This window comes from Heterocephalus glaber, unplaced genomic scaffold (assembly GCF_053883595.1).
Source record: "Heterocephalus glaber isolate CG9 unplaced genomic scaffold, H.glaber_assembly_v1.0 deba00001497, whole genome shotgun sequence".
Classification (NCBI taxonomy): Eukaryota; Metazoa; Chordata; class Mammalia; order Rodentia; family Bathyergidae; genus Heterocephalus; species Heterocephalus glaber.
This window is the reverse complement of record NW_028258320.1, coordinates 45,275,233-45,289,509: the sequence shown is the minus strand read 5'-3', so window position 1 is coordinate 45,289,509 and position 14,277 is coordinate 45,275,233. Positions and strand designations below refer to the sequence as shown.

The 14,277-nt window shown below is 35.0% G+C and overlaps 1 protein-coding gene across 3 annotated transcripts in view; it reads left to right on the top strand.

Moving 5' to 3' along the window:
* The window catches only part of Tctn3 (tectonic family member 3), a 41,784-nt gene that overhangs the window by 3,706 nt on the left and 23,801 nt on the right, over window positions 1-14,277 (top strand). For 2 of the 3 annotated variants that reach the window (XM_004838557.4, XM_087185000.1), the window contains 10 exons: window positions 655-782; window positions 975-1,131; window positions 1,219-1,334; window positions 1,806-1,841; window positions 2,392-2,472; window positions 3,277-3,402; window positions 4,612-4,719; window positions 5,257-5,351; window positions 5,636-5,789; window positions 10,696-10,833. In XM_004838557.4, the coding sequence (XP_004838614.1) occupies window positions 655-782; window positions 975-1,131; window positions 1,219-1,334; window positions 1,806-1,841; window positions 2,392-2,472; window positions 3,277-3,402; window positions 4,612-4,719; window positions 5,257-5,351; window positions 5,636-5,789; window positions 10,696-10,833 (1,139 nt within the window). The remainder of the gene's footprint in view (window positions 1-654; window positions 783-974; window positions 1,132-1,218; window positions 1,335-1,805; window positions 1,842-2,391; window positions 2,473-3,276; window positions 3,403-4,611; window positions 4,720-5,256; window positions 5,352-5,635; window positions 5,790-10,695; window positions 10,834-14,277) is intronic. The other variant, XM_004838558.4, reaches the window with a different exon arrangement.

Below are 14,277 nucleotides of genomic sequence, written 5' to 3'. Positions count from 1 at the left end.
ATCAAATATCGCTAACTTTACTATATTCTTATGGAAACAATATCATCTTGTATCAGAGACTAATCTGATGTGGATCAAATAGGAGTACTAGTCCTTTTTTCATCACAAATTGCTAATCATACCTATTCTTAGCTATTCTTAGACTTGGAATGGACTGGCATTCATTGATCCTTTTCTTCATTAGGTCTTAATACTGTTTTCAATTACAGGTTACAAATAAATTAAGATGTGATAGAAATCTGAATTATTGTCTCTAGCAGTGGTGTATTGATTTGGAATCTTCTAGGAAAATGTTGTATGATTTGATCTGTGTGGTGGTAAAATAGTATGTGAATCTGTAAAAATTCTTTGAGTTTATACTTTAGTGTATTCATACACATCCCCTCATGTATATTATGCTTCAGTAGATACCTTTTTAAAACTTAGTTACCTAATAGATTTTTTGTAAAAGGGAAAGAGACCAAGAGGTGGGGGGGGGGGGGAGAATGAGATGAAAAAAAAATTTAGATGTGGAGAGATGTATACCAACTCTCCACAATGAATATAATCATCATGTAAGCTGAAAAAAAATTTAAAATCAGTTACCTGGCATGCCAAATATTTAAAAATAAATGTTTTTCTTTTATCTAAACTTTTCTTTTTAAAACATTTTAGCAAAATTAAACTATTTCCAGAAGCTCCAAAAGGTCAATGCAACCAATTTCCAAGCCCTGGCTGCAGAGTTTGGAGGCGATTCATTCATTTCAACATTGCAGTCCCAGTCACCACCGCCTTTTTACAAGGTGAGCCTGAGGAAGGGGATGGAACTGTTTTTCGTTTTTTGTTTTTTCCCTCACAGCAGACAACTGGCAAGGTATCTTTGTGGTATCATTCTATAATAGGTAAACCATTGTCATCTCTTTTGGAGGGCAGTGCTATCCATGTAAAGAAGCCATTGAGTTAATCTTTGTTTCCGTTTCTCTTTTCTGATGTAGTTTAATCCAGTTTTACTATGGAAAAAATGTCTCCTGTATCTTATTCAGGCTGGGGACCCCATTCTGACTTACTTTCCCAAGTGGTCTATAATAAGCTTGCTGAGGCAGCCTGCAGGAGTGGGAGCTGGGGGAGTTTGTGCTGACCGCAATCCTGCAGGTGAGTCCAGGCAGAAGTACCAGCCTTTTTGGTTAATTTAAAATATGCTTCCTTATTTTCCACGGCCTTAATTCGTTGTGTTTTTAGGTTTCTTAGAGAGTAAAAGTACAACCTGCACTCATGTCTTCAAGAACCTGGCAAGTAGCTGTACCTTGGATCCAGCCCTGGATGCTGCCTCTTACTATAACTTCACAGTCTTCAAGGTGGGTGTCCCTCTCTCCCCACTCTGTCACCATTGTAAGTTTGAAATCAACATGCTCCCCACTATTGTGGGACATCACTGAAATCAGAATCTCCAAGAACTACATAAAAGGTAGAGTGCCTAAGTATATATCCAGGATAAGACATTATCACCTTCCTGGCTAATAGGATTGACTTAGGGAAGATTAGGAGGAGGTTGAGATCTCACTTATTTCACCAAACTTCTTGCTTTCACTATTCAGTAGAGCTCATTCAGGATAGATAGTCAAGTCTATCCAATCTCAAATCTAGCTGTTGCTGGCATATTAATATAAGGAATAGTGAAGTGGAAGAAAAAGCAAAGCACTCTAATATGTTTACCTCCCACCGCCACCACCATCAAAGCATATTGGTGATAATATGAAACCACCAGCCCTTGGTGATTTTATGAAAGGTATATGCATACTCATGTCTTCACTCTTCACTTATTCTAGGTCCCACAAGGTATGACACATGTGCAGAATATGAAGGTATGTTGCCATTTATTAGGAAAAAGGAAGAAGAATATTTGGTTGGCCCCTTGGCATCTGAGGCAATTTCAGTTTAGATTGTAACAGTGGAGAAAGAAATAGGTGATGTAGCATGGGCAAGTATGGATCTAAAATAAAGTGGTCAATGTGATTAATAGATTCATATGAAGTAAAGATTAATGTGGTGTTCAGTAAATCTGGAAAACATTGAGTTAAATAAAGTTGAACACTACACTTAAGGTGGGCTTCTTAGGGTCTTAATTCTAGACACCCTTGTTAATATCTAAGAGGGGAGTGTTGAATACAGTATTTCTATATGTGTGTGACCGTGAAGCCCTTATTTTATATCTAATAGAATTAGTGTTCTAGAAGTATGTTTTGAGATGTACTGATTTAGAATGACTTTTGAGTTTAAGTTACAGGCTGGCAGTGGAAAGAGAGGGGAAAAATGGTAGTCTAGGAAGGAAAAATACTCATTTTGGTATAAGATATAGCTAAAAGACAAAAGGTACCTCTCAATTTTGGTTGATTTGCCTCTTTCCTTTACCAGTTCCAGGTTCCTGTAACACTTGCCTCACAGGCCAGTCCTCCTCTTTTGGCTGGGAACACTTGTCAGAATGTTGTTTCCCAGGTAGGCTTGTAGATTTCAGATTCTAGACTGATACATATTGATCAGTATTGCCGTAAGGTTTCACCTTCCACAAAGTTCTAGACTGACCCCACCTGAAGTCTTACGTATTTCCTAAAATTTAACATGTCAAGAATTCAGCCTCATAGAACTCACCTCGAACTAAGATGTTAAGAGTTCAGCCTCACCTTTCTCCCTGTAATATTTAACTTATGTCCATTGCTACCATCCTCCAGTATTTCAGGTTCATAATATTAAAGTAATTAATGGCTCTTGTTCTGTTACCCTGTTACTGGATGATCACATTTTTCTTTTGTTGACAAAATCAGTATCATCTAACAGTGTGAAATAGATTAATCAACTTGTCCTTCTCTCTTCTAATCATTCTAACCTAGAGAAGTAGGAATTAAAGTGTCACTTTACAGACTGCACTCAGAAACTTAAGTTTACTTTCAATTGCTTATGACTTCCAGTACCCCCGGGTAGTATATTTATATTCAGACAATGCGAGAGCCAAGTAACCTTGGTTTCTGTCCCATGTGTACCTCTGCCTCTGATTCTAGTACTTGCCTTCCTCTATCTATAGTCAAAAATTACTTTTCTTAAACTTATCTCTTCCATAAACTTTTCCAAAGGACCATTTTGGTCTTTTTTTTTTCTTTCATGTGCAAATGAAATCAATATAAAGTCATTTTTTATCTTTTTATGGTATTTGTGTTTGCCATATTTAAGACAGACAGAAAATCTTCTGTCCTAAGCATAATCAGTCCAATAATTTTATTAATTGATTCTTCTTTTATATTTCAGGTCACCTATGAGATAGAAACCAATGGAACTTTTGGAATCCAGAAAGTTGCTGTCAGTTTTAGACAAATCAACCTGACTGTAGAGCCAGTTGTTTCTTTACAGCAAGACTTCATCATTCACTTTAGGGTTAGAGCCCTTCTGTAGGGGTTCATGAGGGCAAAAAAATATCTGGTTAGAAATAGTTCTCTGCTTCTGTAATGAATGCAAAATAGTGTAAGTGTATGAAGTCCAGAGCTGGGTAGGGTAGCACCTGGGGTACCCCTGTAATCCCAGCACTTGGGAGGCTGAAGCGGGAGGATCACTACAAGTTTGAGGCCAGCCCAGGGTACATAGTAAGTTCAAAGCTAGCCTGAACCTACACAGTAAGACCTCAAAAGAAAAGAATATGAAGTCTAATTCAGTCTGCTAAATGGGGTGTTGACATTTAATATTTCTTAATTTAACTATAAGTAATAGTTGTTCAACACTGGTTTATTAATATTATCTCTTGACTGTCTGGCTTCTAGCAAAGTGGCATGATGCCTTGTAATCTCAGCACTCTGGGAGGCTAAGGCAAAAAGACTGAAAGTTCAAGCTGAGCCAGGGCAACCTAGTGGCTTAGCTAGACTCCATTTCAAAGGGCTGGGGAAGTACTTTATGAAGAAGGCCTTATGTTCAATCCCCAGTACAGAGGAGAGGGGGAGGAAGAAAATCAGAACTTTTTTTAGTCATTTTGAATCATAAACTCAGCCAATATCTTGGACTCTTTAACTAGATTTTCTTGTATTTTTGTACAGACATCATTTTACTTCCCCACTGAACCTGTTTCTAGTCTTAATCGCTACCTTTTGCCTTTTTTATACCTCTTCTCTTTTGAACAGAGTTCTCAGAGTTCTTTTTGAGGAGAGTTCTCAACTCTGACCAGCTAAGTCCCATGTCTTATAGTTCATCTCTGGAGCATCTGTATTTCATTAATATGTATTTTTAATTACATGTAAATTCCTCTGATCTCAGCCAGACTGAACATACCCCTAAATTGATAGTAACCTTTGAGAAAAGTTAACTTGAGATAGTTAACTTTTGAGAAAGGTTAAAGGCTCCTTGGTGTAGATCCTTGCTTCTAAATTAGCATATAATGAATTTCAGCATTCAGCTTACTCAGGATTTACTTAGTGAAGGGACTAAAAAAGGAAATACTGGAATATAAATTGCTAAGTGCTACATTGGAAGGAAGCCAAATTGTTCAGTGCAGCTCATTTATTGCATTGCCTTAAAGAAAGATAACGAATGAAGCTAGGCAGTATGTGGTGGGAAAACATGCTTCTCACATCTGACTATTCTTCACTCTTTCTGCAGGCATTTCAACAAAGCACAGCTGCTTCTGTTATTGTTCCTAGAAGTGGTAATCCTGGCTATATTGTTGGGAAGCCAGTGTTGGTTCTAACTGGTGATATAAGTCACTCTGTATCCTATTTCGAGCTGGATGACCTTTTGTAGCTTAATAAATGCAGCAGTCTGGAATTTCCAATTCTTGAATTTCCCTCATTTTTAAAGTATTTAAAATAGCACTTTCTTTACCAAACTTTACTGATGCCACAGAACACCAAAAGCTTTAAAACTTTAATATTAGACTGGCTAAATGTAAAGATTGCAATGACTTTTCATTGTTGGTTTTTTTTAATTTTCAATTTATGTAGTTTTTTTGTTTGTTTGCTTTTTGTGGTACTGGGGATTGAACTCAGGACCATGCACTTGCGAGGCAGGCTGGGCACCATTGAACTAAATCCCTGGCCCTGATTTTTTTTTAATGAGATATTCTAATGTATGGTTATCTGATTTTAGGAAAACAGTAATTGTCTCTGTATTTTAAACTACAAATTTGTGATTTAAATATCTTGATATTTAGTAAAATGTAAGTAGTATTAAACAGCATAAATTTTCCAGTTGTGCCTATTTTCTTTATCTGTTACAATCTCCTTAACCATCACTTTTCTACCTGAGATGACCCTTTTGCAGAGCCAGGGAAATGGAATTTGCTCTGTTAAAAGACATGAAGTACAGTTTGGAATGAACACAATATCTGGATGCAAGTTCAGGTAACTCTTTGCTTCTGCAACATTCCCTACAATTTTGTGTCTGCTTTTAGATAGTATGATGATGTGGTAACTTTTTAATATTTTATATGAAAGTTCAGAAAATGGTAGGAATAGCTTTTAAATAATACTATATTGCTAGGAGTTTCTGACAGCCCTTAATACCTACTCAGAATTATTTCCTGTAATCTGTTTCATAGTGTTATTTCTAATGTTTGGATTAATATACTAATGTTGTTACACTGTTATTAGTACTGGACATCAACCTCCATGGTGTTTGATTATAGGCTGAAGGAAGTGGACTGTAGCCAGTTGCAGAACAAGATTTATCAAATTCTTCATGGAAGCCCCAGACCAGAGCATGTTGCCATCTTTGGTAATGCTGACCCAGATCGGAAAGGAGAGTGGACCAGTATCCTCAACAGAAGCTATAGTGTTTCAGTAAGGAGAGAAATACACTTTCTGACGATGATTCATTTTCTGTCTTTGCAAATTATGGATGACAAGGTTAAAACTAGCTTTGTTTCCATAGAAATTGTGTTTGTCATACAAAGGACAGTGTAAGAAATCATGCCCATTTGAAGTATTTCAGGTTAGGCTTAAAACCTATTTTCCTTTCTCAAAAAAATTTAAAGGTACAAAATATAGAGATATCTGTGGTTCAAAAATCACATCATATGTTTCAAATATTCCCTTACATTCTTAAATGTGTGGTCACCACAGATTCTTTCATGAGTTCAAAATTGGGTTCTTTGTTGTGGTTGTAAAATTTTCTGTTTCTACATTTACATAAAAAATATATTAATAGGTTAGAATAGAAAGCATATAAAGTAGTACACCTTTCCTGCATCTTGCAATTAATCCTCCTAGAGTACTGCTTTAAGTATGCCATGTTTCTATCCTAGAAATTTAATGGTTTTCTGATACCTTCAAAACAGACTACTTGGATAGACTTCATGATCTAACCTTCTAGCATCTTCTTTCCTGTGTTTAATTCCTTGTTTCAGCCACGTGGTCTGCTCAAGGCCAGTGCCTTGCCCAAAGGAAATACTTATACTCAGTAATTATTTAAATTAATAGTGACTGTCCTTCGTTGGCATCCTGTGCTGTTCTAGTTGCATGCATTTTTTAAAATATTTTTTTTATTTCTTTTTTTTTTTTTTTTTTGCTTTGAGACAGGTTCTTGAACTCATTATTAACCTGGACTGACCCCTAACTCAGAATTCTCCTGCCTCAACCTCCTGAGTGCTGGGATCATAGGCATGTACCACCATGCCTTCCTCTTTTTTCTTTTTAATTAGCATGCAATAACTATAAATATGTATGAAATATGGTATGGTATTTCAATACAAGTATACAGTGTGTGCTGATGAAGTCAGGATAAGGAACATTTCCATCTCATTTGTATTTGGATCCTGTGAGCTTGTCTCTTCAAATTCTTCATAAAATATATAATAGGCTATTATAAACTATAGGTACCCTACTATAGTATAGAATACTAGAAATTATTTCTCCTGTATAACAGTATTTTGGTATTGGTTATCTAGTCTTCCACTAAGCACCCCCATTCCTAGTGTCTAGTAATCATTATTTTATTCTCTTATATTCAATATTTTAAGCTTTCACTATGAACCTGTGTTACTAGTTGGCTTATGTCACATAGCATAATGTCCCCCAGTTCCATTCATCTTACCACAAATGAAAGAACTTCATTCTATTTGTGGCTGCATAATATTCATATACATTATTAAATACCATGTATATTATGATATAGACTATGAGTAACATTATATACGTTTATATATATAAAATATTTTCTTTATCATTCATGCATCAATAGATACCTAGTTAATTCCAGATGTTTGCTATTGTGAATAATACTGCAATAAAAGGGAAGTGTAAGAATCTCTTTGATGAGCCTTTGGATATATACCCAGAAGTGGGATAGCCAGTCCATGTGGTACATCAATTTTTAGCTTTTTAAGCAATCTCTATTCTGTTCTCCATAAGAGCTATACTATTTATACATTCCCTCCAGCAGTATATGAGTTCCCCTTTCAACGATTTCTTGCCAGTAATTTTTTGTTCTTGTTTTTTTTGATAATAGCCATTTTATTGGCGAATCTCATTGTAGTTTTGATTTGCATTTCTTTGATGTCTAGTAATGTTGAGCATTTTTTTCATGTACTTGTAACGATTTGTATTTCTTCTTTGGGAAATATATATTCAGATCATTTGCCCAGTTTTTATTTTATTTACTTATTTTTTTTGGTACCGGGGATTGAACTCAGGACCTTGTGCTTTCGAGGCAGGCAGCAGAACCACTAAGCTAAATCTCCGACCCTACCCAGCTTTTAATTGGATACTTCGGTTTTTTAAATTCCTTATAGATTCTATTTCCTTTGCTGTGCAGAAGCTCCTTAGTTTGATGTAATCTCATTTGTTTATTTTGCTTTTGGTGCCTATGCTTTGGGGTTCTGGTCCTATATATAGGTCATTGCCTGTATTGATATCTTGAATATCTTGAAGTGTTTCCTCTGTTTTCTCTTGTAGTTTCATGTCTTTTATCTATTTCAAGTGTATTTTTGTGTATGGTGAGTGACAGAGATCAAGTTTTATTATTCTGTATATGAATTTCCCTGGCACCTTTTATTGAAGAGGCTGTCCTTTCTCCAATGTATACTTTTGGCATCTTTGTTGAAAATTGGTTGGCTGTGGATAGGGGGATTTATTTCTGAATTCTGTATTCCATTCCATCAATATATGTGTTGATTTTTATGCCATTACCTTGCTCTCTAGGTTAACTTAACCCTTTAGTAGATCTTGAAATCAGGTACTGTGATGCCTCTAGCTTTGTTCTTTTTGTTCAAGATTGCTTTTGTGTTTCCGTGTAAGTTTTAGGATTGTTTTTTCTATTTTTGTGAAAAATCCTATTGGTATTTTAATAAGAGGTTTCATTGAATCTGTAAATCATTTTGAGTACTATAGACATTTTAACAATATTAATTCTTCAAATCTATGATTATGGGAGGTCTTCCCATTTTTGTGTTTGTGTATAGAGTTTATTCACTTCCTTGGTTAAATTTATTCCTGGCTATTTTAATTTTTGTAGCTACTATGAATTGTATTGTTTTCTTGATTTCTCAACAAGTTTACTATTGGCATATAAATATGCTACTGATTTTTGTATATTGAGTTGATATCCTTCAATTCTAGTGATTCATTTACCAGTTCTAACAGTCTTTTGTTTCTTTGTTTGTTTTCTTTTCTTTTCTTTTCTTTTTGTTTTTGGTACCGGGATAGAACTCAGGTCCTTGTGCTTGCACAGCAGGTGGCGAAACCACTGAGCTAAATCCCCAGCCTTCTAACAATCTTTTGGTGAAGTCATTAGGTTTTTCTATATATAGAATTGTACTGTCTGTGAATGGATAATTTTACTTTTTCCTTTGCTGTTTGTAGGCCTTTTCTTTCTTTTGCCTAATTGTTCTGGCTAAGACTTCCAGTATTGTGTTGAATAAGGGTGGTAAAAGTAGACATCCTTTTCTTGTTCCAGATCATAGAAGAAATGTTTTCAGCTTTTCCCTGTTCAGTAGGCCGTTGACTGTGGGTTTGTCATATATAGTCTTTATTATATTGAGATGCTTTTCTACTATACCTAATTTGTTGAGAGTTTTTATCATGAGAAGTTGAATTTTATTGAATGCTTTTTCTCCATCCATCAAGAGGACCATATAGATTTCTCTTTTATTGCATTGATCTGTTACATTTATTAGTTTTCATATGTTGAAGCATCCTTTCATCCCTGGAATAAATCTCACTTGCTCATGGGAATGATCTTTTTGATATGCTGGCAGATTAAATTGAGAAGTTTTGAATCTACATATATCAGGGATTTTAGTCTAGTTTCTTTTTCTGTTGTGTCCTTGTCTAATTTTGCTATCAGGATAATGCTGACCTCAAGAGTGAGTTTAAAAAAATCTCCTTTCCTTCAGCTTTTTGGAATAGTTTGAGAACTGGTGTTAGTACTCCTTTTAAAAATTGATAGAATTGGGCTGAGGATTTAGCTCAGTGGCCCTGCAACTGCCTTTGCAAGCGCAAGGTCATGAGTTCAATCCCTGGTACCACAAAAAAAAAAAAAAATTATAGAATTTAGCACTGAAACCATGTGGTCTCGGGCTTTTCTTTGTTGGGATACTTTTTTTTACTACTGACTTAGTCTTTTTTCTCATTATTGTTCTGTTCACGTTTTCTGTACCTTCATGGTGCGATTTGGGTAGATTATATGTGTATAGAAATTTACCACTTCTAGGTTTTCTAATTTTTTGGTGTATAGTTGTCCAGAATAGTCCCTGATATTCTATTATATTTCCATGGTATGACTCCTTTTTCATGTCTGATCTTATTTATTTGGGTCTTTTTTTTTCTTGGTTGGTCTAGCTAAAGTTTCGTTGGTTTTATATATATATATATATATATATATATATATATATATGTGTGTGTGTGTGTGTGTGTGTGTGTGTGTGTTTTAAACTATTAATTTTGTTGCTCTTTTGTAGTATTTGTTGGTCTCCACTTATTTCTGCTCTAATTTTTGTTATTTCTTCTAATTTTAGGTTTGGTTTGTTCTTACTTTTCTAGTTCCTTAAGATGCATTGTTAGGTTGTTTACTTGAAATCTTTTTTTTTTTTTTTTTAATGTTGGCATTCATTGCTGTGAACTTACCTTTGAGAACTGCTTTTCCTGTATTCCATAGGTTTTGGTGTGTTGAGTTTCCATTTTCATTTGTTTCAAGAAATTTAAAAAATTTTGATTTTTTTTGGATGGCTCATATTTAGGTCCATGTATTTGTATAACTTATAAAGTTCCTCTTATTCATATCTAGTTTTATTCTGTTGTGGTCAAAAAAGATATATGATTTTTATTTTTTTAATTGAAACATTTTGTGTTCTTTCACTTCCTGCAGAATGTTCTGTGTAGTTGTACACCTTTTTATATGCCATATCTCTACCTAAATTTGCCTTCAATCATTATTTTCCTAGTTATATTACTCATCCAGGTTCCACAAAGCCATCCTGAGCCAGAAATGGCTATTTCTTTTGACATTTCACAGTTATGATTATGCATCACTCACTGAGCATTTCTTACAAACATTGCACATTTTGTTAATCTCTGTGTTGATAATTTTTATTTTCAAATGTAATTTTTTAAGGTAAAGAACAATAATATGGTCCATACTATCTCCTGTATTATTGTATAATACTTAAGAAATAATGCCTCAGTAATGCATCATGAATAACTATAGGCAACCATCAGGCCATTCAAGCAGATGTTTCTTTACCTTATGCAGGCCATGAATTGTACTTCCTGCTGTTTCATACCAGTTTCTCTGGAGATCCAGGTGTTGTGGGCATATATAGGCCTTCAGTCCAACCCACAGGCTCATGTGTCAAGAGCCCGATTCCTATACCAATGCAAGCCCATACAGGTAAGTCATGACTTCTGAAGAACCACTAAAGCCTTACAAAGTCTATATTGACTTAGCAGACATTTAATGACCTGATTATTTTTTAACTTCTGAGAATCAGTTTATGTTACCAACCAATGTTTGCTTAGAGTGAGCTAACCTGCTTAATTTCCAAGGACCCTCCCTGCTTGCTTATTAAAATTAACATGTTGTAATGGTGAATATGAACTATCCATTTTTTCCCAGTGTTTTTTTTGTAATTCCTGTCCCCAGATTATAGTATAGGGTAATTTCTTTTAAATAATCCTACCACTATTATGGCATTGATTGATTCAACCAGAGAACACATTTTCTGTAAGTATGTGTTCACTGTGACAATGACACAATTATTAGAGTCACTGAGATTGTAGATTGCCATTAAAATTACTGGTTTGTAATCACTAGTTCTTAATTCTCTGAATTCCATTGAATAAATGCCTTCATTGAATAAATGTACATTTATTAGAACTTTAGCCTTACAAGTTCAAAAGCATGTTAATTTCCTTTTTTCTAAAAATGATTAGGTCATGGTGAAATGATTCATGATTGAACTCTATGTCAGTTTATTAACTTTGGGGGGGGGGGTACCGGCTATCGAACTGGGGTCCTTGCGCTAGCAGGGCAGGCGGCGGAACCACTGAGCTAAATCCCTGGCCCTGTTAACTTTTAATGAAAAGTAAAACATTGAAATTCCTCTCTGTTGCATTACATTTACATACCAGAAAACAAATAAACTTGAGGCTACATTTAGGTCAGAAGTAAAATAGCTTTAGCTCTCCCTCAAGGTAGAATTAGGCAAATTGATTCTCTAGGCCCACAATTAGGGTTAGCACTCAGGTTAGTAGAAACTGTTTTACTAAGAACAGTCCATTCTTTCCCTAAGAAAGAACTGCTTTTTAAAGACTTATTTAATCTGTTACAGATCCTGCACTGAAAACATTTTCAAATTTTTCTAAACTGTATCTTAATTCTTTATTTATGGGTTCCTATATTTTTTGGGAAAATACCCAAAGGAATGTTCTTTTTATTTTCCAAAATTTCTGATCTAGAATTAAAGCTACGCAGTGCCTCTTTCTTGTAGATATTTTTGTTTTGTTTTGTTTTGTTTTGTTTTGGTACAGGGGATCGAACTCGGGTCCTTGCGCTTGCAAGGCAGCCAGCGGAACCACTGAGCCAACTCCCCGGCCCTCTTATAGATATTTTAACCATAATCTTTTTTTAGTAGTTAGCAGAAGTTTGCTTTTCATATTTTTGCCTTTCCTACAAAACCATATTTTGCATTCAGTCTACCTGGCCTAAGTGACAGTTGAGAGTTTTAGTTGTACTTTGATCATGCATAACTGAAGAAACGTTATCTATTCCAATGATGAAGTAAATTTGTCCTGAACTTGAGAGGAAGTGTGGTATATACAAAACCAATCCATTAGGTGGGGATTTTTTAAGAAATTGCTGAAGATAGTTTTGACTGTGTAAAAGTTTTTTACTTTATGGCCTAACTTGACAAGCTCTTCTGCATGAAAGATACCATGCCCCTGTAAAAGTATAAGGAGTTATGAAATAATAATGTTATATTATAAGAGTTAATCACATGTAAGTACTTCCTTCTAAAGGTAATTTTATCATCTATATAGATTTTCTTTTACCATCTTGAATGGAAATTTTCTCCAGAAATCATGTAAACATGCTTTTTCTTTATCCCTTAATTTTATTTGTTTTTTTTGGTACCAGGGACCGAACTCAGGTCCTTGCGCTTGTGAGGCAGGCAGCAGAAGCACTGAGCTAAATTCCTGGCCCTATCCCTTAATTTTAAATCACTTTTCTCTCCACACAGGCTTGTCTCTCAGGACTTAACTGTGATTTTTTTTTCTCACAGTAGCAATTACTTATCCAAAGAAAGCTAGTGTACATGTTCCACAGCTCCCAAAATGAAAGAGTCACACTTTAAAAATGTATATAATTTGGGGCCAGGGATTTAGCTCAGTGGTTTCGTTGCCTGCTGTGCAAGTGCAAGGACCCGAGTTCAATCCCTGGTACCAAAAAATAAAATAAAATAAAAAATAAAAAGGCAGCTTCTTTTAAAAAAAAATGTATATAATTTGAGGTTCTTCCTCTACCCTACTAGCTATTCTTTGAAAGCTTGTTGTTGATAATGGTCTCACCTAGGCTGTATCAGTCTGTTTAGTGTGTCTGAGCAATGTTACAAAAGGGAAAACTGAGTTGCAGACTGATAGCCTGCTAACTGTATTTACCCTATAGATCTGTTTTGTTTGGCTACAAAGTAGTTTTTGTTTTCTTTTTGCGTGGTTTTTAGTTATTTTAATTTGTGCCAATATGTAAATCAGGAAATCTTACCTAGAGATCCAGATGTCTACACTTGAAAATATAACAGTATAGACCCTATTCATATGTATCACCAAGTGAATCACCTCCTTTTCAGATTGTCTAGATCTACTGACTGCACTTGATGTGGCAAGCATGGGCTTGATGGTTTGTTTGTTTAGATAGGGTCTCACTATGTAGTTCAAGCTGGCCTTGAACTCATTATGTAGCACAGACTGGCCTTGAACTTGTGGTGATCCTTCTGCCTCAGCCTTCCAAGTGCTGGGATTACAGGCCTGTGCCACCACATCTGGCAAGCATGAGCTTTCAGTTAGACAAGGCTAGGTCTAAATCAAATTATTTTACTTCTCTAAATCTAAGTTTACTCTTCCAATTTTATAGATTAATAATATATATTGAATACTCAGTATTTATTGTTCATCATATCATCATTATTATTTTTGTCATGATAACTTCTTTGGGTCCAGGCTTCCACAGAAATAGCATATCAAGGAGATTTGACGCAAAATAGAAAAAAACAAAAGCAGGTGTTACAGCAGTGGGTTTTATAGATCATGACCCAGCTTACAATGTATATACATATAAAACTGAAATACAGTTTTATAAAATCATCTTTACTGTATGCAATGCATACTGTGATATTTTCTATTCTATTCTAGTTTATTCTGTCATGAGTGTTTTTTCCCCTAAAAGCTAGACCCAACCACTGATTGGGCACAATTTGCAGTTTGAAAAACACTACTTAGAAAATTCATCTCTGCTTGGATTTCAAGATTAATTATACTGTTTTATTTAATAAGTGTCTTTTATTTATTGTAACTGAAAATTGGCTTTTTATATCTGTCAAGTAGCATATGCTAAAGAAACTGGGTCTTTTTTTAAAAATATATTACAGATTGAATCCAAGGATGCTTTGCCACTGAGTTATTTCCCTGGCCCTTTTTATTTTATATTTTGAGACTGGGTCTCACTAAGTTATCCAGGTTCGCTTTGAATTTGCAATGCTTCTGCCTCCAGCCTCCCAAATAGCTGGAATTACAGATATGCACCACCATGCCTGAGTGGTTTTAGTGATTCTTTATCATA